At 46.2% G+C, this 25472-nt stretch overlaps 1 protein-coding gene across 2 annotated transcripts in view; it reads left to right on the plus strand.

The window, feature by feature from the left end:
- Positions 1–2552: 2552 nt before the first annotated feature.
- The window catches only part of TGFB2 (transforming growth factor beta 2), a 93505-nt gene continuing 70585 nt past the window's right edge, over positions 2553–25472 (plus strand). Inside the window, exons 1-2 of one of the 2 annotated variants that reach the window (XM_004013602.5) lie at positions 2553–3526; positions 19462–19545. In XM_004013602.5, the coding sequence (XP_004013651.1) occupies positions 3181–3526; positions 19462–19545 (430 nt within the window). In that variant the 5' untranslated portion in view covers positions 2553–3180. The remainder of the gene's footprint in view (positions 3527–19461; positions 19546–25472) is intronic. The other variant, XM_004013601.5, reaches the window with a different exon arrangement.

The following is a 25472-nucleotide window of genomic DNA, read 5'->3' on the forward strand; positions in this document are numbered from 1 at the left end:
ATGTTCTGGAACCAGTGCTTCTGAGAAATACATAGTGAGTGAGAACATGGAAATGGATTCTGTTCACAAATTCCAGCTCTGCTTCTTACTTGAATAAAGTACTTAGCCTCTCTGTACCACAATCTCTTCATCGGCAAAATAGAGATGATAATAAAAATACTTGAGTGTCATTGTGAAGATTAAATGAACATATACATTTAAGGACCTACCGGCTTCCCTAGTGGATCAGACAGTAAAGAATCCGCCTGCAATGCAGGAGACCTGTGTTCAATCCCTGGGTAGGGAAGATCCCCTGGAGGAGGGCATGACAACCCACTCCAGTTTCTTGCCTGGAGAATCCCATGGACAGAGGAGCCTGGAGGGCTGTAGTCCATGGGGTCGCAAAGAGTCAGACACGACTGAGTGACTCAGCACAGCACAGCACATTACTAAGCGTAAAATGTGTCTCCTACTGTTAACAGCTATTTAACTCTCTACTTACTAATGATATAGACCCCATACACATGGAAAGTTTAAATTCCAAAAGTTAGAGAAATTTCCTTGTGACCTTTCTGTAATAAAAGGAACATCTAAACTACAGAAGGATATAGTGGCTTTGAGTCGGGGGGGAAAACTCAACAGTTTGCAGTTTAAATCATCTGTCTAGTTGGTATGGCTACAGTCATGGTGAAAATGTTTTTTGAGTAAAGGTAAAAGAAAAAGGGAAAAGGGAACAGGGGCAAGCATTATTTTTATTCACCTCATTTGGACTAGGTTGAAATAGAAAATGTCAAGTTATGAGTAGTGTAAAACAGACATCAAACACTTAAAATCCCAGCTTCCTGGATATATGTGGTGGAAAAAAATGAAGTTGGTCACTCAGGTCTAGCTGGGGAAGAGGGTGAAGAGAAAGCCTTCGGCAGCAAATTAAGAGGATATCCATCCATTCAAACAGCAAAGTAAAGGCAATTCATTCTCTGGGTGCACAAGACAAAGTTCTGTTTCAAGTGCAGAACCAGGCTGTGAACAACAAACCGTAATAAGCTGTAGGACAGAGGTACCAGCACAGGTGCTGTGGAATCTCAGAAAATGACTCCACTAGAAGATCCTGGTGCTGGGCAAGACTGAAGGCAAAAGGAGAATAAGGTGGCAGAGGATGAGAAATTAGATGGCATCACCGACTCAGTGAACATGAATTTGGGCAAACTCCGGGAGATAGAGAAGGACAGGGAAGCCTGGCAGCTGCAGTCCATGGGGTCGCAAAGAGTGGAACATGACTCAGTGGCTGAACAACAACAAAGAGGGTGGAGCTTGGATGACCTATCTCAGGGGCTGGCCTGGCCCAGAGTCAACTGTTTGATGCTCATTTGCCTAAGTGTGCGGGGTGTGTGTGTGTGTACAATATGGGAAGACTTGCTTCTAGAGCAAGTGATCCCATCTGGGAAGCCGTGAACAAGCCACACGAAGTAAAAATGGGAGGCTTGATCGCCTGTCCTTCACCAGACGGGTCCAAAATGACTATATAAAGTAAATACCATAAATCACTGTTGTCAGGGCGCACACTGCACCTCCTCTCTCCCTGCCCCTCAGCCACCCTCATTTCCACACCCCCTCAACGGTTCAGGGAGAGCTCGTGGTCTAAGTAAACGAGAGGACTCCTGACTGTAATCCTAGCACGTCACTTTGTTGAAGGCAAACACGTGGTTCGGGGAGAACTTATAAATCTCTCCTCCCAGGCAGGATCGTGATGTTATCTGCTGCCAGCAGAAGGTTCGCTCTGAGGGGAGCTCCAGAAGCTCCCGACGAGAGAGAGAGAGAGACAGGGAGAGAGAGAGGTCAGCCAGATAGATATAGAGGGACCGAGAGAGAGGCGGAAAGGAAGAGACACACCGGGAAGGGAGAGCCCGCAAGTGAAGGAGGCCCGGGGAGAGGGATGGAGAGCTAGGATAACGGTCTAGGGAGCCATTCGGGAGCAAACCGAGGGGGGCTGCCCGGCTGCAGAAAGGAGAAAGCAGGAGAGGACCTTCTGCGGGCTGCCAAGTGCCTGCTGCCCTAAGCGAGAAAAGCCCACGTGGGAGAGAAACCAGGCGAGGGTGGGTCGGCGTGGGAGTCCGAGGGAACCCCTTCGCCACCCTCCTAGGAATAAAACTCCCCCGCCAGCGCGTCGCCAGCCTGCAGCTGCGGTCCGCGGGCGGCGAGAGCCACGGCGGCGGCCGCCGCTCGCCTGTTGCCGGGTTGGCGTTTGGAGCGAGAGCAGAAGGAGGAGCAGAAGGAGGGAGCTGGAGGCCGGACGCGTTCGCCAGCGGCGGCGGCGGCGGCAACGTGGAGTGAGCGGGCGGGTCGGCGCGCCGGCCGGGGAGTCGGCCCCCGCGCGCAGCTCCGGGAGCAGGATCCTCGCCGCCTCCCTGCGCGGCCTCCGCGGCCCGCGCCGGACCCGGCCGAGTCCCGGGCGCCGAGCGAAGCTCTCCCGCCTCCCCGCCGCGGGCCGGGCTCGCCCCCAGCGCGCGCACCCGGGCGCGCGCGCGCCCACACTCACACCACACACACTCACACGCGCACTCACACACACACTCACACACGTGTGCGCTCCTCCGCTCCGGAGCTGCTGCCGCTCCTGCTCTCAGCGCTGCAGTGGAAGGCAGGGCCGCGCCGCGCCGCTCCTTCTTGAAATATATAAATTGGAGCCGGCCGGCCTCGGCCGCCCCCCTGACAGCGCGGCCCGCGCCCCTCCCGCCGACGCGCCCGCTGCCAGCCCCGGGACCTTTTCATCTCTTCCCTTTTGGCCGGAGGAGCCGAGTTCAGATTCGCCACTCCGCACCCGAAACTGACACACTGAACTCCGTTTCCTCCTGCTAAATTTATTTCTGCCTAATAGCCACTCGTCTCTTTTTTCCGCCCCCCCCTCCCCTCCATCTCGTCGCTCCAAGAAAACTTTTGCCGACTCCCTCAAGTGCAGGTTCCCCCTGCCCGTCGTGTATTAATATTTCCACTTGGGGAACGACGTTGCCTTTTCTTTTGAAAGGAATTCAAGCAAGATACCTTTTTCTCTCGGACATTGACTCTCGATTGTTTGCAAAAGTTTCGCATTAAAAAAAAACCTACCTGATCTGTACTTTGAGAGTTGCTAGGGTTTTTTTTTTTTTTCTTTCTTTCTTACTTTTTGCTTAAAAGAAAAAAAATTTTTTTTCCACCTTTAAAAAAATGCACTACTGTGTGTTGAGCGCGTTTCTGCTCCTGCATCTGGTCACGGTCGCGCTCAGCCTGTCTACCTGCAGCACGCTCGACATGGACCAGTTCATGCGCAAGAGGATCGAGGCGATCCGCGGGCAGATCCTGAGCAAGCTGAAGCTCACCAGCCCCCCAGAAGACTACCCCGAACCCGAGGAGGTCCCCCCGGAGGTGATCTCCATCTACAACAGCACCAGGGACTTGCTCCAGGAGAAGGCGAGCCGGAGGGCGGCCGCCTGTGAGCGCGAGCGGAGCGACGAGGAATACTACGCCAAGGAGGTTTACAAAATAGACATGCCGTCCTTCTTACCCTCGGAAAGTAAGTACCGCTCCTCGCTTCCATTCCCCGGGGCTTAGCGCTGCCCGAGGCTTCCAGAACCGCAGCCACTCCAGGGATAGCCCTGCCCTCTGGGGTCCCCGGCTCGCTCCTTCCCCTTCTCCGGTCCTCCGTCCCACCCACCTCCTTGCCAGTTGTGTGCTTGAGAACATTAGGCTTTAAAACGTGGACTTGCGACTTTATTTTCTCCATTTCTTCCTCTCCCCCCCTCCCCCCATAACGCCCCCGTCCTTTATAAGGCGTTATTCTCGCTCTCTTTTTTTTCCTCTTCCCTGAAATCCTCGACTCGGCCACCGGCTAGGAGTCAGCCCTCCTCTGTCAAACTCCAGGCACTCCCCGGGGCCGAGTTAAACCGGGAAACCTCAGTGGGTTTGTTTTCTTTGCTCCGATTGGCCTGGAGCCCGCCGAACTGGGGCACGAAGGGTTAAAAAAAAAAAAAAAAGTGGCTCAAAACGAGCCTCACCGGAAGGCGCCCCATTCCGTGCCGACCTATCAGCTGATTCCGCAAGCCTTCCCTATTGTCTCTAACTCCCCGAAAAATGTCAGCATCGCCAAGACGAAACCCGATCTGGCGACCCCTCCAAAAACCTACCTCCAGCCCCTCAATTCGTGAATCTCTGACCTCGTCGGGGTGTTTACATCCCCCTGTCCCCGCCAAGGCGAGATCTTGTAACCACGTCCCCTTTTGATTTCACCTGGAATGGTAGAGAAGACAGCTTCGTTTCTGCCTACGTTTAAAAGAGTTTTTCCTTCATTTTTTTTTTTTTTTCCAGAATCCTCTCAAACCTGCCTTCTTAAAATCGCCGGTGTAGCAAATCCCTTTTCTTAGGCGTTTATCGTTTTATCTTTCTCACTCTGGAGCCGGGTGTTCCCTGCCCTTTCATAGGCTTCCTGCAGTCACTTCGTTGCATTCCTGAATCTCAGCGTAGAAGACAGCCGATTTTTTTTTTTTTTTAAACTGGCTTCTCTGAGGGCAGTGTCCTCAAAACCAGCTGGCATACAGTAGCCGTGGAAGTGAAATGATTTATTGTTGGAGCTCCTTGGGGGGAAGGGAAAAGAGCAGTTAGCTTAGAATGATTTCCAAATTCTTAAAATAAAAAAAGAAGAAGCAAAGAAGCAGCATATATTGATACCTGAGAGGGTTAAATACCAGGAAGAAGAAAAAGAAAGAAAGAAAAAAAAAAAAGCTCCGACTTTCGCGTATTCCAAATCCCAAGTCGTACACTTTTCATTGGTTGCCCATTTCTCTCCGCCCCTTTTCATGCCCTATATACTCTCTGGCTGCCTTTACAGTCTCTGTGTCTTGCCTACAGAGATAATATGGCCATCTTGGTAATTTTATCCTAGAGGTTCTAATTGCAGAGTGGTGCTTTTCTTTTTGAATATTTATATTTAGTTTGACAAGTCGTAGTTCCGGGACTTGCCATGTCTTGTATGGTCTCAGAATATCGGCTGACGTATACAACCCCAGTCTTCCTGGCGACCTCTGTTTTGCTGCAGGATCATCTCTTGTTTAAGAGCAGAGCTGAGATAGGAGATCCTGGCAAGGGGGTCGATTTTATTATTGTAATTATGGCACCATTCACCACAGTGGTGATTATATACACTCCATCTTGGTAATGCGGGGCGAGGGGAGGGGGGTAAGAGGGGTGGGAGGAAGGAAAGCTTTCTACCTGGGGTGGAGCCCTGGAGATATTAGGAAAGAAAGTTCATTGTAATTTAGTCCAAAATCTTTGAGATCCAACAGGGAGTTGAGTCAGTTTGCTTTCTCTAGCACGTGCGACGTTCTACTGGAATTTGGGTAGGCAGGCAGTTACGTTATGTAGAATCAGAACAAGGCAACCCTTCAGTGTTTACCTGCAACAGCATTAATGAACTGCTGGTATTTTCATAACACAGAGGAGGTCTGATCTCTTCCTGAGATAGGTGTGGAGAGAGCAAGTTATCCAAGAGGGTATTCTTTCTTTCAAACCCTCTGCAGTCTCAAGAATTGAGGTGAACCCAACTCGGGATCATAATCATCACCAAACTGGGAAAATTCTCAGATTATTAGGATTTCAGAGGTTGGCATTAAAGATGGGTGTGTGGATTCCCTTCTGTTTCCATTCCTAGCTACCAAAGAAATTGAAAATCTCTGATCAGCACAGGATAAAATATACACTATCAGTTTTCCTACAAAGAATGCAGGCTTCTTAAAGCCTGAAAGGAAGATTAGGAGCAGAAAGTCTTATTAATAGCAGATTTGATACTACTGTGCTAGGACTGTGCATAATTTTATAGAAAGTAGGTTAACTGATTTTCCAGCACTTTCTGGTTATACTGGAATATAGAGAACCCTTCCAAAAAAAAAAAAGGAAGAAAAGAGAAAAAAATCACTCCACCATATTTTTTAAAGGGCAAATTGAAAGGACAGCATTGGCTTATATACCAAGTCTCCCCCTTTAGGACTGTTCCGCCTAACTTTTAACTCGGCCCTCTCTGAAGCTGCTGTGGAGAGGGAGTGTGCCTGTCATTTCTCAAAGGAAATCCGAGGAGGGTCACAAGCTCCAGGGATGGAGGCATGGGAAAGATCACTGGTTCATTTTTTACCACCAACTTATTAGCATTCAGGGAATGACTTCAACTCAAATATTACAAATATGCTCTAATTATACTCAATGAGCTATATATCATTACAGATTCTTGATAGTCCTTTGCAGAACATTTGATACAGTTCAGACGAATATTTTTAGCAATGCAGAGTTTTAAAAGTAAAAATATAAGAGATATTGCATATGCCTTGAAGCATATTTTGTCTTAAATATTATCCTTGGACCAGTGTACTATATAAATACAGTAAATATGAATAGAACTGGCCAGGTGCCAATCTCCTAGGATGAATTTTAGTCAAGAAGGTATTTATAGGCTATAAATAATACTGTGTCAACATTTGAAGAAGGGGTTTGATTAGTTTTGAATTTATTTGTATTGATCTTTTCACATGCTGTTAGTTTAAGGCTCAAAGTGGAGTTATACTATGGTTTACCCACACTTTACCCAGTGGGAATTAGTAGACTTCTCATCCTTTGACAATCCACTGGAACTTCAAGGCACATCTATTCCAAAGACACTGTACTAGGCTTTAGAAATTTAGAAAGAGTAATTCCACTTAATGGAGTAAGAATCCAAATGATTAACAATTGAAGTATGTAGACACTTGGACAGTCAAAAAAGGAAAAAGGACGAGACAAAACTTTTTTCTTTCTTTCTTTCTCCTCTCTTTCCCATGTAACAAATTTCAGGCAGGTGTTGTGGTTCTTATTATGGTGATGTTACTGCTCTTGCTATTCCCACCCTCAGGGAATGTTTGGCAATGTCTGGAGACATTTTTGGATGTCATGACTGGGGATGGAGAGGCCAGGGATTGCTGTTAACCACTCTAGAATGCACAGGACAGATCCTCTTCCCACTCTCAACCCCCTTACATGAAAAAATTATGAAATTCCCACGTGGAGAAGCCTGGTAACCCTGGGATTTATTTGGGATTGCTAAATTCTGCAGTAGCACCACCTCCAAAGTAATAACCTAAAAACAGAACATCTTTAGGATCAAAAGGACATTAACATGGAATAGACAGATAATCAGTAAGTGTTCTTAAGTAAGTTGGACTATGAATTTCACTCTTTTGTATGATATGTAGTATATTATGGTGGTCTTAAAGGGCTTCAATGAGAGGCATCAAAACTTCCCATTCATTTAGCCTGAGCAGTCGTGTCACCCCACCCATCTGTAACTTCAGTCAGCAGCAGTAGGATGTTAGTCGGGGCAGAGAAAAGAGAAGTGTGGGATTATCTTGGATTTTCCTTGCAAGGAAAGTAAGCAGCTCATGTTCAGGAAGAGTCGAATCTCCAAGCTATGCAATGGAAGAAAGTAAATAATCATGTTGGTTTATTCTGTCATATTGAATTAGATAAACTCAACTGTACAGCAGGAGACATCATGATGAGGTTTCTTTTGTAATTGACTCACATAAATGCTAAACATTTAATACCAGGCAATCCCGTTTTCTGTTTCCCCTGTAAATTGCCAAGTGAAATCATGGAACATAGACTGGACACAGTAGCAGCACTACGGTTTGGGGCAGGGGTGCACCTTAACATTCTATTCATGGGTATATCTTTTCTGTGTATATTATTGCTGGTGCTGGTGGTTTAGTCACTCAGTCCTGTCCGACTCTTGTGATGCCATGGACTGTAGCCCACCAGGCTCCTCTGTCCATGGGATTCTCCAGGCAAGAATACTAGAGTGGGTTACCATTTCCTTCTCCAACGCATTGCTGGACTGTCAACCAATTGCCCAATGAAGAAAAATACTAGCAATTGCTAGAATATAGTAGTATTTTTGCTGGATAGTCAGGGATGATTTTTCTTTCTTTTATTGAGCTATAGTTGATTTATAATATTGTGTTAGTTTCAGCCAAATGATAGGGATTTCATTTTTGAAGATTCTCTGTGTGTGGATGTGTGAGAAAGAGACACAGAGATCAAAGACAGACTTGAACCTCTTCCCTAGACTTCCCTGATGACTGAGTTATTAACATACAGCAGACCAAGTTTTAATTCTCCCACTTGTATTGAATTGCATCATTGCTTGTACTAACTCTAGTGCCTAATTGTGGTCACATTTAACTTAGGCCACGTTCTTCTCTTCCAGGGTTTCCTCTTCTCTTTCTTTTACTTTTCAAAGTCTGGGAAAAACCCTCAAAGAAATATACTGGTTAAAACTGAAGCAGTTGGGCCGTCTGTGTTGCCAAGGGAGGCTGCTCTCCTCTTCTGAGGAGTCCCTACCAATCGGACGGAGGCTGGGCTTTGTCAAGCTGGAGGAGTAGGTGGGGACCCGCTGACCTGGCAGAGGCTCCGGGAGCCAGCTGTGTCTCCACAGCGACCCCTGGGGTTTGCTCAAGGAACTGCACTTTTTGAATGCTGTCTTCTCCCTAGTGAAAAGTTGATGTAACCCAGGCACAACCTCTTTCATATAAAAAGATATGAAAGAATGACAGATCCTGTTTCCTAGAGGAAACTGAGATGTGAAAAAAGGGCTAATGACTCACTGTTGATCCCATATCAAATCTGGGTTAGAACAGAAGAGGTCACCGACTGCTGCCTTTGCCCGGAGATTACAACACACGTCAGGCTGCATTTTTAGAAGGTTAGGGAAGAAGAGTGGAGGAGACTGCCCCTGAGGGAGATGTGCAAGCCGACCACCAACGTAGGACTGGGGGGTCCTTCTCCCTCCCTGGTCCCACCCACCCCTTTACAAGTTCAGTATTAAGGGGTGTGTGTGTGTGTGTGTGTGTGTGTGCGCGCGCGCGCACACGCTCAGTCGTGTCTGACCCTTTACAACCCCATGGACTGTAGCCCTCCAGGTTCCTCTTCCCATAGGGTTTCCCAGGCAAGAATACTGGAGTGGGTTGCCATTGCCTTCTCCAGGGGAATCTTCCGGACCCAGGAATCGAAGCTGCATCTCATATGTCTCCTGCATTGGCAGGGGATTCTTGGCCACTAGCGCCCTCTGGGAAGCCCAGTATGAAAGTGAGCAGGGCCAGGGAAGAGCTCTGGGAGCAGCTTCCTCAGCCTTCCTCATGGAGCACTTCCGGTCCTGCTCAGCCCTCCTCTTGCAGCACCTCCGGTGCTGAGGGACCCTGGAAAGAGGGTGTGGGTTTCCCAAATGTGCTCATTCTCCCCGTTTGCCGAAGGGTGGGTCTACTCTGCCCATGCTGAACAGCTTGATGAAACGTGCCTCTGGCCGAGATAAACAAAAGTTTCCACTGTCATTTTGAAACCATATGGTGTGCCTTGTCTTTTAATATTCCTTAAACAAGGATAGTTGTTAACCTAGGAATTCAGTGTCCTCCAGGTAGATTCACTTTAATCACATGCTAGGGGCTCTTTGGTGGGTTTGTTTAGACTGCAAAGCTTGCTTCCATCCTGTGTTTGAGAGAAGTTCGAGTCACGCTGCGACCACAAGACGGTTTCGGTGGTTGCCACGGGTTTCGTTTCTTTTCTAACCTCCGGTAGGTTAGAACGGTTCTGTGCTGTGACCACCGCCTTACTGCCAGACGGGCTTGGTGGCCTCAGCTCTTCATAAACTCTCCCCGTTGACCTCTTCCCCACAGGCTCTAGATTGCCTTCCTGTTCTCTCTCCTGGAATACCTGTGTGTAGTGTGGGGAACTTCATTGACCCATGCCTCTGTTTCTTCACTTGTAAAGATGAAGAAGATGCTGGCTTCCTAGAGTTGCGAAAGACTGACCATGACCTGTGTAAAGAAGTCCCACACCCTGCCTCTGGCACTTAGTACACCTTCCTTGCAAGGTACCTATTAATCACTGATTCCCAAACACCATTGATTTTAAGGTACACCTTATTTTATGTGCCCTGAAGAAAGAAACATCACTGACAATTGACTATAACATGCCACTGGTCATGAGATATTAAAAAGATATTTTAGAGGTATTCTGATATGATTAAAAGTAACGCTCTGGGGACCACTCCCACCAGCCCAGGATGTCTCAGGACCTCCAGCTCATTCATTTCTTTGTAACTTTCCCTCAGAGGATCTGTTTTCATGGCTCACCTGGATTGGTCCTTGGGTGATTTTTGCCACCTAAGAGGGTGAGAACAGAGACTGGCAGGGCTGGTAATCTAGCAGGCCCATCACTGTCCAATCCTAATATAGGAAGGCCTTGAGAATCTTGGCTTTGTAGATAAGATCTCAGATATCTTAGATAATATCCAAGACCTTTCAGGGTCTGGTCCCTCTTCCTGCTCAGATCCCACCCCCAACTAAATCCTCCCATGAAAACTACACTCCAGCCAGATCACTCTCTTTGTCTTTACCCAAAGGGGCCATTTATTTTCCTGCCGTTAGGCCTTTGTTTATGCTGTTTCTTCCACTTGAAGAGCCATCTTTTAACACCTTTAAGAATCCTTCGAGGTTAAGTGAGTGCCATCTCCTTATGAAACCTTCTTTGATGTTCCTCATCATATTTAATTAGCTCTTCCTCTGCACTCTCACAGTACTGATACTCATCTCTATCTCAGCCTCTTTTCTTTTGCTGTAGGTAAAATTTAGCTGTGTCCTGACCTGTCTTCTTCATCTGTTAGTGACCTACCTCAGAACAAGAACCCACTTGGACTTAGCTATTGTCTTACAGCTTATGTTTTTGCTCAACCAATACTTAATAAATGAATGAGGGTTTCCCTTTAGAGAATAAGACTAAGTCACCAGAAGAAAGATCTATAAGTTGAAAGCATTAAGACCAGGGAATGTGGAGAAATGGAAATCTTACCTCCGTTGTCAGGGAAACCATGCCTGATGGATCTTGTTCCTATGCTCAAGGCAATACCAGGCCTTTCAGAACCACCCAGTTCCTGTTTCCAGTTTTGCAGATAAGAATGAAAATGATGGTGATAATGATGATGATGAAAGCTAACCCTCAGCGGGTACACACTATGTGCCAAGCGTAGTTTTAAATATTTCATATGTGTGCACTTATTTCACTCTCACAAGTAACCCTGTATAGTCCATTCGAGTATTTTCCCTGTAACATCTGAGGACATGACTATAACTATTTCTATCAGCGATGTCTTATTGAAAGTCAGGCTTTTAGGTTTAAGTAATAGAAGCCCTAAATAGAGACCAGGAAATGGAGAGCATGACTTTTCCTGCCCTCTTGAAAAGTGACATAGAACATCCCTGAAGGGTGGTGACTTTCCTCTCCTGGCAGGAATTCTATTCCTAGAAGCTCTACATTCTTTCCCTCCAGAAGGCACTATATTTTTTAAACCTTTTCTACAGCCCTGGGTCTTTTTTATTGTCTTTAACACATTCTGCTTTTATCTCTGCAGGTAGTTGATACAAATATTGTGATCTCTCAAGGCTCCTGGTCTTCATCTTGAACTGTCATCATTTCTTTGCAAAACTTTTCTAAATTTGATTGATAGGAGATTCATCTTGTCTCTTGAAAATGGACTGGGTAAGGCAGGATGGTGTTGTCTAATGAGCACAGGCTTGAGAGCCAGACAGATCCAATCAGTAAAAGAAAGAGAATAAGTAAAGGGATCGCACCAGAACAGTCTCAGAGGCGGAAAGGGAAAAGGGAGCTTCAGAGACAAGCAGCCCTACTCCAGGCCGATGGAAATTGTTAAAACGTGGTTTTGTCTGGGTGAGCCACCTGGCTGTCTCAGTGCAAGTTATTCAAACTGCCTCAGGGACATTTCAGTTGCTTCCTGCTGAGGGGTTTCCCAGGTGGCGCTAGTGGTAAAGAACCTGCCCTGCCAGTGCAGGAGACATAGACTCCAGTTTGATCCCTGGGTTGGGAAGATCCCCTGGAGGAGGAAATGGCAACCTACTCCAGTATTCTTGCCTGAAGAATTCCATGGACAGAGGAGCCTGGCAGCCTACAGTCCATGGGGGCGCAAAGAGTCTGATACAACTGAAGTAACTTAGCACACACTGCTGAATTCAGATCTTGGCTCTGACATCCGTGGCTTGGTGGCGGGGCTACAGCCCCAGTACTTAAGTTGATCTCAGTTTGTTCACTTGTCATGATGAAGATGAGCCCTGCCCACTAGGATCATGGAGGATGGGTGATGGTGTGCAGAGAAATTCCCAGTGTAGCTACTTCTGGCACTTAATAGGCTTGCTTTGCAGGCAATTACTATGCACTGAATCTGAAACACCACTGATTTCACAATGCACCATAATTTCACATGGATCCCTGGGTCGAGAAGATCCCCTGGAGTAGGAAATGGCAACTCAATCCAGTATTCTTGAAAATCCCATGGACAGAGGAGCCTGGCAGGCTATAGTCCTTGGGGTCACAGAGTCGGACATGCCTGAAGCGACAGTCCGTAATTTCATATGCCACTTAGAGCTCTCATGAATTGTAACATGCCATTGTTTCTAAGAGAGCATTGGGATTTTGGAGGTATTAAGTTACATTCATGTTTGTGGATTGGAAGAGTAGCAGTCCATGTGCATACAGCAGAGCGCTCTGTCCTAGAAACACATTGAAAATAAAATTAAGAGGGGGCCTGATATCTGCCCTCAGGAAACGTTTCTATTTAGTAAACTTTCAGAGCCTCTGACTGGCAATAGCCACCTCTGGCACCAGAAACAGGAGGTCTGCATCCTGGAGTCCTCCCAGCTAAAGTGTCTTGCTGGACTCAGTGCATTAATATCAGGGTTTATTTATTTGTTTATTTTTGACATCTCAGGGTGTTGCTAGTTGTTTCAAAGGGCCTGTGCATTTCTAGGGAAAATTTTTTTTTAGATGATTTTAACTGATCTCTCTGAATATGCGTATGAGTTACATAATACTCGCCTCTTTATCTTTCTGGGCCCTAAAGGCTGAAATCCAACAAAGGTTGGGGTGTGGATGGGGGTGGATGTTGTTCATAAAAGGCTAAGATGCCAAGGGGGCTTCTGGGCAGCTTGTCTCTGGGCCACGCTTGGCCCCTTCTCCCAGGTCCCTTGTCTCATCACCTCCCCTGGTGAGAGGCTCTGTTGAGAAGGTTCAAACATCCTCATCTCACTTTGATGACCAGGAACCAGCCACAGCAGTTTCTTCACTGCCAGGCAATTTATTTATTTATTAATTATTATTTTCTAATATTTTTAAATACTTAAAAAAATGCAGACCATTTTTAAAGGTTTTATTGAATTGGTTACAGTATTACTTCTTCTTTTTTTTTTTTTTTTTTTCCTAAGTTCTGGATTTTTGGCCACGAGGCATGTGAGATCTTAGCTCTCTGACCAGGGACCCGACCCGCAACCCCTGCATTAGAAGGCAAAGTCTTAACCACCGGACTGCCTGGGGAAGTCCCAGGCAATTCAACAGACTTCAGCAACAAAATGCCATTACAGGGTAGAAGTCTCCCAGAGGAGGATGGGTGGGAAGAAGGGGAGAGGGTGGTGAGAAGTTGCTGCAAAGGGTTTGAAGAGGAAATGAAAACTGAGGAGGTGTTGTCCGAGAGGACAGGCTGCACTCGGGCAGGAGCAGCTGTCAATAGAGTAAGATGCTCTCTGAGTGACATAGCATCCTGGCTTTCCTGGAGCAACTGAGTAAAACCACTTCATTGGTGTGAGAGGACACTGCTGTCCAAAGGGAACCAAGTTTACTGGGCTTAGGGTCTGTTAGGGGGCTTCCCTGGTGACTCAGTGGTAAAGAATCTGCCTGCAACCCAGGAGACCCTGGGTTGAGGAGATCCCTGGGTTGGGAAGGTCCCCTGGAGGAGGGCATGGCAACCCACTCTAGTATTCTTGCCTGGAGAATTCCATGGACAGAGGAGCCTGGTGGGCTACAGTCCATGGGGTCACACAGAGGTGGACACAAGTGAAGCAACTAAGCAGAGTGGCAGGGGCTGTTGGAAGGAGGGAATGCCTTCTGGTGCCCACAAACCTCTTCTCTGTGGACCAACCCCATCCCTTCCTTCTCAGAAATGAGCCTTTGGACTTGGTTCTGCCTGATAAGCCAGAAATGTGGGGCTTAGATGTCCCCTTTAATCACAACAACTTGAGGAACTTAAAGCAAATGGAAAATGCTTTCTGGATGTTGCAAAGCCCAGACCTTCTGAAAATAGTTCGGATCCATTTCCAGCCTCCTCAGGCAGCTGTTTGCTCTCACACTGGCATGTGGGATGCATCTCTGTCCACAGAGAGAGTGTGGCTCTTCCTTCAGGCCTTCGTCCTCTCGGCCTCCACGTGGGTCATTAGGAAGCAGGACGTTCCTGAGGAAGAGACATGGTGTTTCGGAAAGGAGGGTCACGAGGCAACCATGAGCCCAAGTAACACTCGGACTGGTTTTTTGGAGATGTTAGTTTCAGGAAGCACTGTAGCATCTTTCCAGCCTCAAGGAGAAAAAAGAAAAATGTTGTGACTTTGACCTCGGCTCAGTTCATTTGGCTTTCCCTATCTAACCCACACCACGCTGACAGATTCCACATCTGTCTTGACAAGCGTGTTCACAAATAACTGCTCATTCATAACTTCAAGCTGTTGTCACGGCCCTTGTTTGTTACTCCAGCATGTGAATGAGAAGGCAGAGTTTGGTTTTAAGAGAGACGCTGAGCTCAGAGGAAGAACTGTCTAAACGAGGAGACAGTAGTTTTTCATGCATTTTAAGGTCACTAAAACATATTATTGCACATAAATGGGAATTTTCTAAGAACTATAACCTGAGTTTTGGAGTCATTTTAGTATTGGGAATTCAATACTTCTTAGACCAAATTCAACTAAGGTTCTTCTCTCTAGATCAAATGTAGCAGTAACTTTATTACTCCTTCTGTTGGTGGGGGGGCTTTCTTACAGGATTATTTATTTCCCTATCTGGGCTCCCCAGGTGGCTCAGTGGTAAAAAAAAAAAAATCTGCCTGCCAGTGCAGGAAACCTAGGTTCAATCCCTGGGTTGGATGATCCCTTGGAGAAGAAAATGGCAACCCACTCCAGTGTTCTTGCCTGGAGAATCCCATGGACAGAGGAGTCTTGCAGGCTACAGCCCATGGAGTTGCAAAGAGTCGGACACGACTTAGTGACTGAGCACACAGCTCATTCCCCTATCCACTGGCTTTATCTCATTTTCACTTCTGTTTCGACAACTTAATGACTATGCCATTGAAGTGATTCTTTCCTTATAATAAACTCCTATCATTAAGTTGCTAGCTGAGAAAGTCCAACAAAAAGAAAGAAAAATAGGTGGGTGACTTAACTCTGATTTGACTTTAGAAGAGGAAAAAAAAAAAAAAAGAAAATCCCAGACTGAGGACATGTCTTTACAGAAGATGGATGATTTGGTAAAGGAATTGCCTGCTTGGAAGTCTGTCAGGGCTTTCTGGAAGAAGGGTTTCCACATCCAAGCTTGCAACTTAGCATCTGGTTCCGGAAGTTAAGGAGAGAGAAACAGAGCTTTTACCCAGAAATAGCTGGGCAGAACCAAAGGAGAATAATGGCAATCACCTAAGGTTCTCAGACAGCGGTTCTCACTCAAGCTTTAGGTTGTTGAGTATGTTGGTGGCGTTTGCTGTTCATATGTGTGAACTCAGTCCTGAATGGCCACTATTTCACCTACTGTGCTTTTTACCTCTGTGGAATGAGGTGGCAGCCGCTGGTTTGTCCTGGAGCAAGATATATTTCAGAAGAATTCCGCTGTCAGAAAGCATCATCATCAACAATGAAACTGTGTGCATAGGGCCTGGTCTAGTTTCATTAATTCTTTGGCAGTTGTACCCGGATTCTAGAAAGAGGGTCTTGAGCCAAACTGACCCTGAATCATAAGATGTTGGGGATCAGCAGTTTGTAAGAAACCTTTGCTGGGAATCCTCTGAGAGGAGTAGAAACTTGCTGTCATCTCGTGCTGGGAGAGATAACGGTGCCCACTTCTGGAACTGCTGTCATCATGAGAGAGATGTCTGCGTGGAGGATGTTTGTGTGGAGGCTGGGGAGGGGTGGAGGCAGGGACTAATTTGATGTGGAGTTTACTGCAGCATTTTTGCTGCTCCTGCTAAGTCACTCAGACGTGCCTGACTCTTTGTGACCCTATGGAGCCTGCCAGGCTCCTCTGCCCGTGGGATTCTTCAGGCAAGAATACTAGAGTCGGTTGCCATGCCCCCCTCTAGAGGATCTTCCTGACCCAGGGATGGAACCTGAGTCTCTTGCATCTCTTGCAATGGCAGGCGAGTTCTTAATCACTAGCCCCACTTGGGAAGCCCATTTGCAGGGACATTTAATTCTGCTTGAGATGTCATTGCAGCAAGAATGTCTTTCTTTCTGGCTAAGAGACACTTTCACGCTACATAAAAAGACTAATTACCCAGAACAGACAACCCTTATGAGAGGATTGTGATCTACCTGATTGGGTTGTTTGGAGGACAAATGAACTTTTTGTAATAGGCCTTTCTAACCTCTAGGTCACAAGGGCTATACTAGTGTTTCTGGAATTCTGCCAAGCAAAAGGATCGCTTGGAGTGCTGGGTGTGGATTCCAGGGACTTTGTCTCCTATCCTCCATCCAAATTATTATTCGATAGTTTTTTTTCCTTTTTTTCCCCTTGGTCATGTCTCGTAGCTTAAGGGATTTTAGTTCACCACCAGGGATCTAACTGGGGTCCTCAGCAGTGAGGGCACATTGTCCTAACCACTGGACCACCAGGGAGTTACCAAGATAATTATTCCTTAATTTCAAGGTGAGATCCAAGTAGGTAGCTCAGAAGCACACTCTGGAAACCTTGTATGTTTAGGTTTGTTTGCTTTATTTCTTAGTTGTGTCATCACAGCCAAAAAGAAGTTCTAGCACTTTCATAGTTAGCTTCATTGTCTTTTAGTTATTTTGTAAATTACTCATGCAAAATTCTAGTTCCAGGACTTTTGACTTACCTGAGCCATGCTCCGCCATTATCCATGAGTATACCCAGGGACTGCTAAAAATGATTGTATCTCTAAGACTATTCATGTCTCAGATTTTCCCTAGGGTTTCACATTTTAGAAAGCATTTCACATGGACCTCAAAACTTATTAACAGAAAAAGTTTACCTGTATCTAGTGTGACTTCAAACACATAGATCTTGAAAATTGATTAAAAAAACCCCAACTAACAGTTACTTTCTTTGGCATAAATCACCCTTATTTGCATCACTTATATCTCCATCTGATTTGTGGTCTTAACTTCTGAGGCCCTGGATCAACACCAGACCACCCTTTTCTTTATGGAGGTGGTTTAGTCACTCAGTCGTGTCCGACTCTTTGCAACCCCATAGTCTGTAGCCTGCCAGGCTCCTCTGTCCATGGGATTTTTTCAGGCAAGAATACTGGAGTTGCCATTTCCTTTTCCAGGGGCATCTTCTCCACCCAGGGGTCGAACCCGTGACTCTTGCATTGCAGGCAGGTTCTTTAATAACTGAGCCACCAGTGAAACTCACCCTGTTCTTTGGCCCTGCTTAAAAACAAAACAAAATAAACAAAAAGGGGAGGGGAGGAAGGAAAGCATTTTAATGCTGTAGCTTGATAGCAGAGCAAGAGTAAACCAAAGGTGCCTACTTGAGGACTGCTTGTTGGAAATGACAGATGACGACAGTTAGCTTGCCCTGTTCTCTCATAGACTTCCTTTGACCCGGGTGATCAGGGGTGAGTTCAGGGATCTGGATTCCATTAACAGAATCAGTATCCCTCTGCAGCACCACACAGCCACTGGCCTGAAGAAGGTGCTATTTCCCAGGAAAAGGAGTGAAATCCCCCCAGAAATGCACAGGGCCCTCGTGTGAAGAGAACGTGCTGCTGACCCAGCCACGCTCTGCATGTCCTGCCTGTCTCTGGTTCTGTTCCTAGAGATTTTTATCGCAGAGAGCTTTCAGCATCTCTTTTTAGAGGTCAGATCTGAATGAGAAGACATCGTGTGCCTTGCTGATCTTGTGACACAGTTTCTACCCTGTCTGTAGCTTCCTATCTTTGCTGACGGGTGATGGGAGGGATTTTTCTCTCAGGGAGGGTGTAGAGAGGGCTCTGAAAATAAACACCGTGGTTGCTTGTGGGTGAGAACGTGTGTGAGCAGATGTCAGCTGGTAGCAGCGTATGGTGGCGACGTGAGAGCAGCATGTTACTGAGGCCTGGGTGTTGGGCCTTCGTCTTCCGAGCCATCCAGGCCGGGTACCTCCCACATCTCAATTAAAGAGGGTTTTGACTGGAAGCTGTAATCCCCACAAGTGTGAAAATGTGTCCCTGGGATCTCTTTAGGGGGCTGCATGCTGGAGGTGGTAAGTTATAGGGCATGGATAAAAGTTTTCCTTATCTGCTTTAGAATTGAGAGAGAAACATAAAAATCTGGCAAAAAAAAGAAAGAGAGAGGGGAGGGGGAAGTCCATAAGACCTGTGTGTTTTGTCCAAAGAAATCTTCAAGTCAGGTATGAATAGTGGTCATGCTTTTAGAAGACATATCCTAGGTGAATGGAAGGTGCATGGATTTTAAACTGGTATAAGGAGCTGGGAAGGAAGTCTGTTCATACAGACCTGGAAGGCCATCGGGGATTCACCTATCAAATAAGTTAGATAACTGGTATTATTATATCCCCAAGCACCTTTTATTTGTGAGTTTCTTTTAAATATCCCATTTCAATAAACCCTCAGGAATAGCATGATGTCAGTTTCATTTTATAGCAACAGAGGCTTAGGTGCATCAAGGCATTTGTTCAGATTCCAGGAGACTGATGACAGAGCAGGGGTGTCCATCCACATCATCTCATGCAAAAATCTGACATTTAGTATGCATACAAGATCTTTAAAGAAGGCAGAGTTCAGAATTTCAGGATGTCAAAAAGTATCATGGAAGATGCATGTAATCCATTCCAAGGAGGCCTAGGTTTTTAAATTATCACTAAGCAGCCCTAAACCAGTATATACTTGAATTTTTGATCACTGATGTAGGAGTTTTCATGTGTAAGTTAGAAATGGTAACAGGTGGTTTTAAGAAAACTGAAATCGAGGCCAACCAAATGAAAATCAGAGTTTTATTCTTAAGAGGGAGTCTGTCTTTTGTTCAAAAGGTCAGGGCCTTTCCTAGTCATCTTTAATATAAGTCAAGTATTTATGTGACTGTTTCAGTATATAAATTGTACATTGTTATTTTAACACTAGAATGTGTTAAGGGGAACGCTAAATTCAGGAGCCTGATTGCTGGTTAAGGCATGCCAAAAGATCTGGGGTGAGAATCCACAATCCCCCAGACTTGCTTACCCCGTAGTCCCCTGGCCCTGAGTAGTGGGGCCCTTCTGTTTCTGGGGGAATGATAAATACATGCATTGCGTCCCTCTTCTGCATTGAATCTTTGTATAGCTCTGTATAGGCATCTCCTCAGTAAAATAGCTAATGACTGTGCTTTTTAAAACTCCTAGCTGTCTGCCCAGTTGTTACAACACCCTCTGGCTCAGTGGGCAGCTTGTGCTCCAGACAGTCCCAGGTTTTCTGTGGGTACCTTGGTGAGTACACTCGTCTGCTTTATATACCTCATTTGGCGTAGTGGTAGCCGGCCCATCTTTAGTGTTTGTCTCCTGGGTGGGGGTGGGACTTGTCAGAGGCAAAAGAGAAGTCTGAAGTGCAACCTCGTAGCTGGACAGTCACACAGGTGCCCCCCGATCTTGTCGTCAGAGTGTCTATCAGAAAAACTCATGAATGCTTTGAAGTGCTATGATGACTTGATTCTAATACGGGGGAGGATGGATTGTGGGTCTATGAGATGTGTGATCCAGGGCTTCCCAAATGACTTGATAGATTGATCTCTTGACTCCCTGGGAGGATACTCTGGGTTGGGGGTGGGGGCAGGGGGGCTTGTGGATTTTATGGCCAGAATGTCAAGGGTTCCTTTTTTTGGTCTCTTATTTGAACCTGTGTTCTTATTTCTGACACACAGCAATGGCTCAATGAATGTTTCTGGTACTGAACTGAAAGGGAAGAAGGAGATTTTTCTCTCCTTTGAAGTTCTACAGGGAGGACAGTGGGAAATGTATGCTGATCATTGTGGCCTTCATACGGTCATTAATGGGTTGTTTGTGGCCTTCGTACGGGTTGCATGACAGAATGGGATGATCATGGTCAAGGCTTCAGTTGGCTGAACCTGAGAGCTTGCCACTGTGCCCTGACCCTCAGGACAAGTGCAGGCCCCTCAGAGCCTAACCCCGTGTGATAGGCTGGGGTGGAGTGGGGGGGCGGTGGTCATCAAAGCTAGAGGGCTCACCCCGTTCTGATTTGGAACATTAATAAATCAGCCAGCTTTTATTGAGTGCCATCTTTTATCATCTGCTGAGCCATGAGACCACAGCAAAGAACAGGTCTTAGGTGATCGTGACACTCAAACACTCTGGCCCAGGTGGTACCCTGATCCATGCTCAAGAAGGGTGGAAATGGACTTACTCTCCTGGCATTGGTTCTCTACTCACACTTTTGAGGCCCCGAGGAAGCATGAATTATATGGATTCTAAATTCAAGTGGAGATCCCAAATAAGGACAGGAGAAATGTTTTTATTTCCCCAATAGAGGCCTTCACTCCCTGGGTTACCCTGCTGTGCACTTTACCACTCCTAATTGTGAAAGTGTTAGTCACTCTGTCGTGCTCGATTTTTTGCGACCCCATGAACTGCAGCCCATCAGGCTCCTCTGTCCATGGGATTTTCCAGGCAAGAATACTGGAGTGGGTTGCCATTTCCTTCTCCAGAGGATCTTCCTGACCCAGGGGTCAAACCTGGATCTCCTGCACTGCAAGCAGATTCTTTACCAACTGAGCTACTAACCTTGCTCCTTGGGAATCAAGGAATCAAGAAATGAAATAGTCTGTTTACAGTAACCTAAGCTGGGCTTTCCTCAAAAACAAAACTGATTCCATTGAGAATCTATATTTATTTGAGTACAGAAGGCCTCAGAATGGCTAGAAGCTGCCATGTAAATAAAAAGAGTGGATGGCTTCATCCATACTTTTTAAGTTCCCATTTGTAAGGCAGATTGTATTTGGTGTTCCATCTCTAAACTTGTATTTTATTGTACTGTCTAAACCAAGGAGTTAACTGTCTGCTTTTTGTTTGTTTGTTTGTTTCGGCAGCTTGTTGGAAAAGACAAGGGGAAGGGATGAGAGGAGGAAAACGTGTGTTGAATTCCAGCCCCCCACCCGCCCCCATGTCCAGGGTACTGAAGGCCTGTCATCCTTATTCTCCCCATGTTAGTTGGTTGTCGAGGGTGGGATGGAATCCCCATTTTTGAGGGAACTCTGGCTTGGAGAGGTGACTACCTTGTCCTCAGCCATCAAACTAGCAGAGAGAATAGAAGCTAATCCTGAGTTCAGGTCTGGCCTTCATGCCTCCACCACACCACAGAGACCCCAGACTTTTTTTTTTTTTTGCTTTTCTTTTGTTTCCCTTGGGAATCCCATCCCATTCGTTTTTATAATTCTCTTACCTACCACTTTGGATTCATTTCCTTTTCATCTTTTCCTCATAGTAAACAAATGGAGAGGTCTCCCCTTCCACTTGGCCTCGGACACTCCTTCTCATTTGGGGTTATTTTCGGTCATTTAATGGCTGCAAGCTTCCCCCTTTCTTTGGTGGAAAAACATTGGAAGCCCACCCTGCCTCTCCTGAGTCTGGGAAAATCAGGAGTGTCTCAGAGGGTGAGGCTGGGGAAAGAGATCCCTGTTCAGTGGGAGGCCCTCCTGCCCCACCCAGCTTCCCGCCTGGGAGTCAAGCCTGCAGACCCTTCCAGACCTTCCATGCAAGACTGCTGAGCAGTGGGGCTCTGCAATTTTTTTTTTTTTTTTTTTTTGGTCTCTGTTCTTAGAAATAGTAATTGAGTAAAAATGTAAGTGAGCCGATGCCAGGGGGCAGGCGTCCAGGGTCAGGGTGAATTTCTCCATGCTGACTGTGATTCTGAACACTCGTTAAGTGGAGGCTGGCTGGTGCCAAGCGGCTTGAGGGTCATCCCTGTCACCTTGTGTGAACTGCCTCTCCATTCCAAGGAGATGCTGGGAGTGGCTGCAGGGAGTCGGCGGGGTGGGGGGACCCGTGGCGCCTCTGGCTTTCCTCCCTCCCTCTCTAACCTGGGTGTAGTTATCACCACGTGGTGATAACTATGCTTGGACTGGCAGTGCTGATGCCTCCTCAGTTTTGCATCAGATCCCCTGGAGGAAGCCTGTGTGGCCCACCTCGTAGCCTGTGGCCGCTACATCATTTCCCCCTCGCCGCCCATCCCCTTTAAGTTCACTCTCCTCCAAAATGTAGGTTGAGATGAGCTTAGCCCGCCTGTAGGTTTTTCTTCTAATATAGACGAGTCCAGGAGATAAGCAGTCCAGATGGTCTCTCCAGGAAGGAATGGGTTAAGAGTCACGAAGGCAAATCCAGCTCTGTTTGTTCTTTAAGTATTTACTGAGCATGATGCCTTTCATTAGCTTGGTTCAGATTTAAGGATGGGCTTCTCAGAGTGTGACCTGCATTTTTTGTACATTCCGAAGGGTCATCAAAAGCAGATTCCTTGAGTCAGAGTCCCTGGGGTGGGTAGAACCCAAGGAGTCTGTACCTTTAAAAGGCAGTGCAGGTGCACCAGTCCCGACTAACCCGATGCAGTGGAGGCTCTTATTCTGCCGGTTTGTTTACTCCAGGTCCTTCAGCCTGAAGGATTCAGATCTAGCAGGGCCTCTGTTTGATCAGCTGGTCCCGCAAGTGTGAGACCCCGAATCCATAGCGTGACCACGTTTTCACCCTGTGCTATGTCCCCCAATGCATACAACGATCAAGTTAGGTCCGTGGTTAATCATGCTGATCACACATCACCCTTGCTTACCACTCACCACAGAGGGGCTGTGAATGTGCAGGCAGATGACCACGTGGCGGCGGGTGGATGCCTTGTTGGGAGGTTATGCACGCGAGTGGATGCCTCCCCGTGAGGCTGGATTGGGCAGCGCAGTTTCAAAACAAATGTATAATGTGCAAGTGATGTACAATTTATAATGCCATAGCCGGTGTATAATGTTTAGTTCGCTGAGGTAGTGTTTGGTCAAAGCACCGCTGACCTCTTCATGGCCTGAAATCTGTTCTGAGACATTCCATGGGGTAAGGATCTCGCCAACAATGGAATGTAAACTCTACTCACTCAGCCCAACTCAGTTCCAAGTAACTGAAGTTTTCTCTTTTCAAATAGTGTTTTGGGTTGTTTTTTTTTTTTTTTTTTCAACCGGAGGTATTCGAGCAGGTGAAAATCTGACCTAGATATTAAATAGAAAAAGTTAATAATAAATGACTTGGTATTTTCTTTGTGCAACCTAGATCTCCTGTGATTTTGATGTTGTTTTAAAACCATCCAGTATTTTGAATCCAACCACACAATATGGCTATTCTATAACTACTGTAGTGTTTTTGACGATCAAGATAGAGAAATAGCCAGCTCTTCTACATGCTGAACCAAAAAAAAAGCATATTTTTTAAAAATAAACATGCCCAGAAATTGTCTTTGTGCCCCGAGTGATTTCTCTGTTATTCCTACCAGTTTGAGAGCTAGGTTGTTTGCTCTGTGGTGAAGAGTAAATATAACAGTGAACTAACACCAGGGGAAGAGGCACTAACTACTGTGGCCACTTTATAGCTGCCCTTGGATCACACTGGTCAGGCTTAATAACCACTGGAAAACAGGAAGTTTAAAGTCTTAATACCATAAGAACTCTCATTGCTTTGCAGATTTAAACAATGGGAATAAGCATTTTTCTATTGAAGCAGGAAAAGAATGACTAGTCGTATTCATTCTGCTTCCCAGCAAGCCTTCCATTAAAAAAGGTCTCTATGTGCACTACAAGTATAGATCTAGTTGTAAGACAGATGTCTAACGCATGCAAAGATCATAGGAAGACGAAGGTAAACACGAGACATCCTTACGATCGTCATTCACTCCGCAGTGTTCATTGTCGCAATGCACTAGGTATCCATGTAGGCACTAGCGATGCCATCAGTGAATAAAACAGAAAACTTTGCCCTTGGGGAGCTTCACATTTTGGAGGAAGAAGATAGGCAATTAATTAAAAAGATGAGAATGGTAGAATATGATCAATGTGATAAGACAGAAAATCAGAGCAACGTTGGGGAGCCGGGAGGTGAGTTGCAATTTGATCAGAAGTATCCTAGGAGATGAGATTAGAGAGGTAACGACAGATGGGTCAGGTGGGGACTTGGAGGCCATTGCCAAGTCTGTGGGTTTTCCTCTGAATCAAATGGGGAGAAGGGCAGTTTTAGCCAAGGGGTTCTGCAGCAAAATGAAGGACAGTGACCAAGGCAATAGCAGGAAGCCCAGTGAGCTGGTCTTGGCAATGCACTGGGAAGGCATTCAGCCCAAGGAAGTTCCAACAACTAGGAACTTCAACAAGACCTTCCTTGTGCTGAGTTCATTCTTTAACAGATAATTTGATAGGCAGGTCACAGATGGGTTCTGTATATAGAATATGTTTTTTGTTGTTGTTGTTGTTTGTTTGTTTTAAATGGACACTCCTGAATTACTGGCAACCCACCCCCTTCCTTTCTGGAAAGAAGCTACCTTTGCACCTTCTGTGTATGCAAATAACCTCTTGGGTCTCCCATCTTGTGCTGACAAGTGTGGAATGGCAGCTGCTGGAGGCTGTTCTTATTGGATTGCTTAGTCACAGCCACCCTCGATTCATGCCCAGGAACACAAGACACTAAACTCATAGGTGACCACGGTTGGCCTCCGAGAATGACAAGCTGTCTCTTCCTGTAGGAAGTGGAAAGTCAGACTTGGAAGGCTCTTTGGATCTGTCCAGCTGTGCCTTGTACGTTTGCCTAAACTTTGAAATGAGGTCATAAGCCAGGGAATGTGTAAAACTATGTCTCTTATCAGTCAAAAAGCATTCCTGTTGGACCAGAGTTTGTGTTCCCATTTTTAAGTTTTGAGCAGCAAGACTTTACACTGGGATGTTGGTTCGATTCCTTCATCCATGTCTATAAGACATGTCAATCGCATCTACTGCATTCAGATGCTGTGTGCGCTCTGCCCGTGGATGGAGTAATAGAACACAGATCCTGACTTCAGGAGCCTTTGACTTGGTGAGGAGCTCAGGCCGACCAAACCAGCCCAACCAAACTGAGAAGCTAACACCATGTGGTTGATTATAAGTAAGGGTCTGAGAGGTCAGAAGAATCGATGAGCTTGATCTAGACAGGTCAAGGAAGCCTTCTTAGGGGGAGCTGGTATTTGCTGCTTGAAAAGATGGCCTTTGGGAGGATAGTTTGGCAGTCAGTCAGTAGCACTAGGAAGTTTTCAGCTTTCAGGAAGGGGAAGATTTGCCCTTTCATGTTTTCTCCCTCTTTGAGCTCGCATGACTACTGTCTTGATGAATCATGAAACAGCAGAAGCACTTACTGTA

The sequence above is a fragment of the Ovis aries genome, chromosome 12, assembly GCF_016772045.2.
Source record: "Ovis aries strain OAR_USU_Benz2616 breed Rambouillet chromosome 12, ARS-UI_Ramb_v3.0, whole genome shotgun sequence".
Lineage (NCBI taxonomy): Eukaryota > Metazoa > Chordata > Mammalia > Artiodactyla > Bovidae > Ovis > Ovis aries.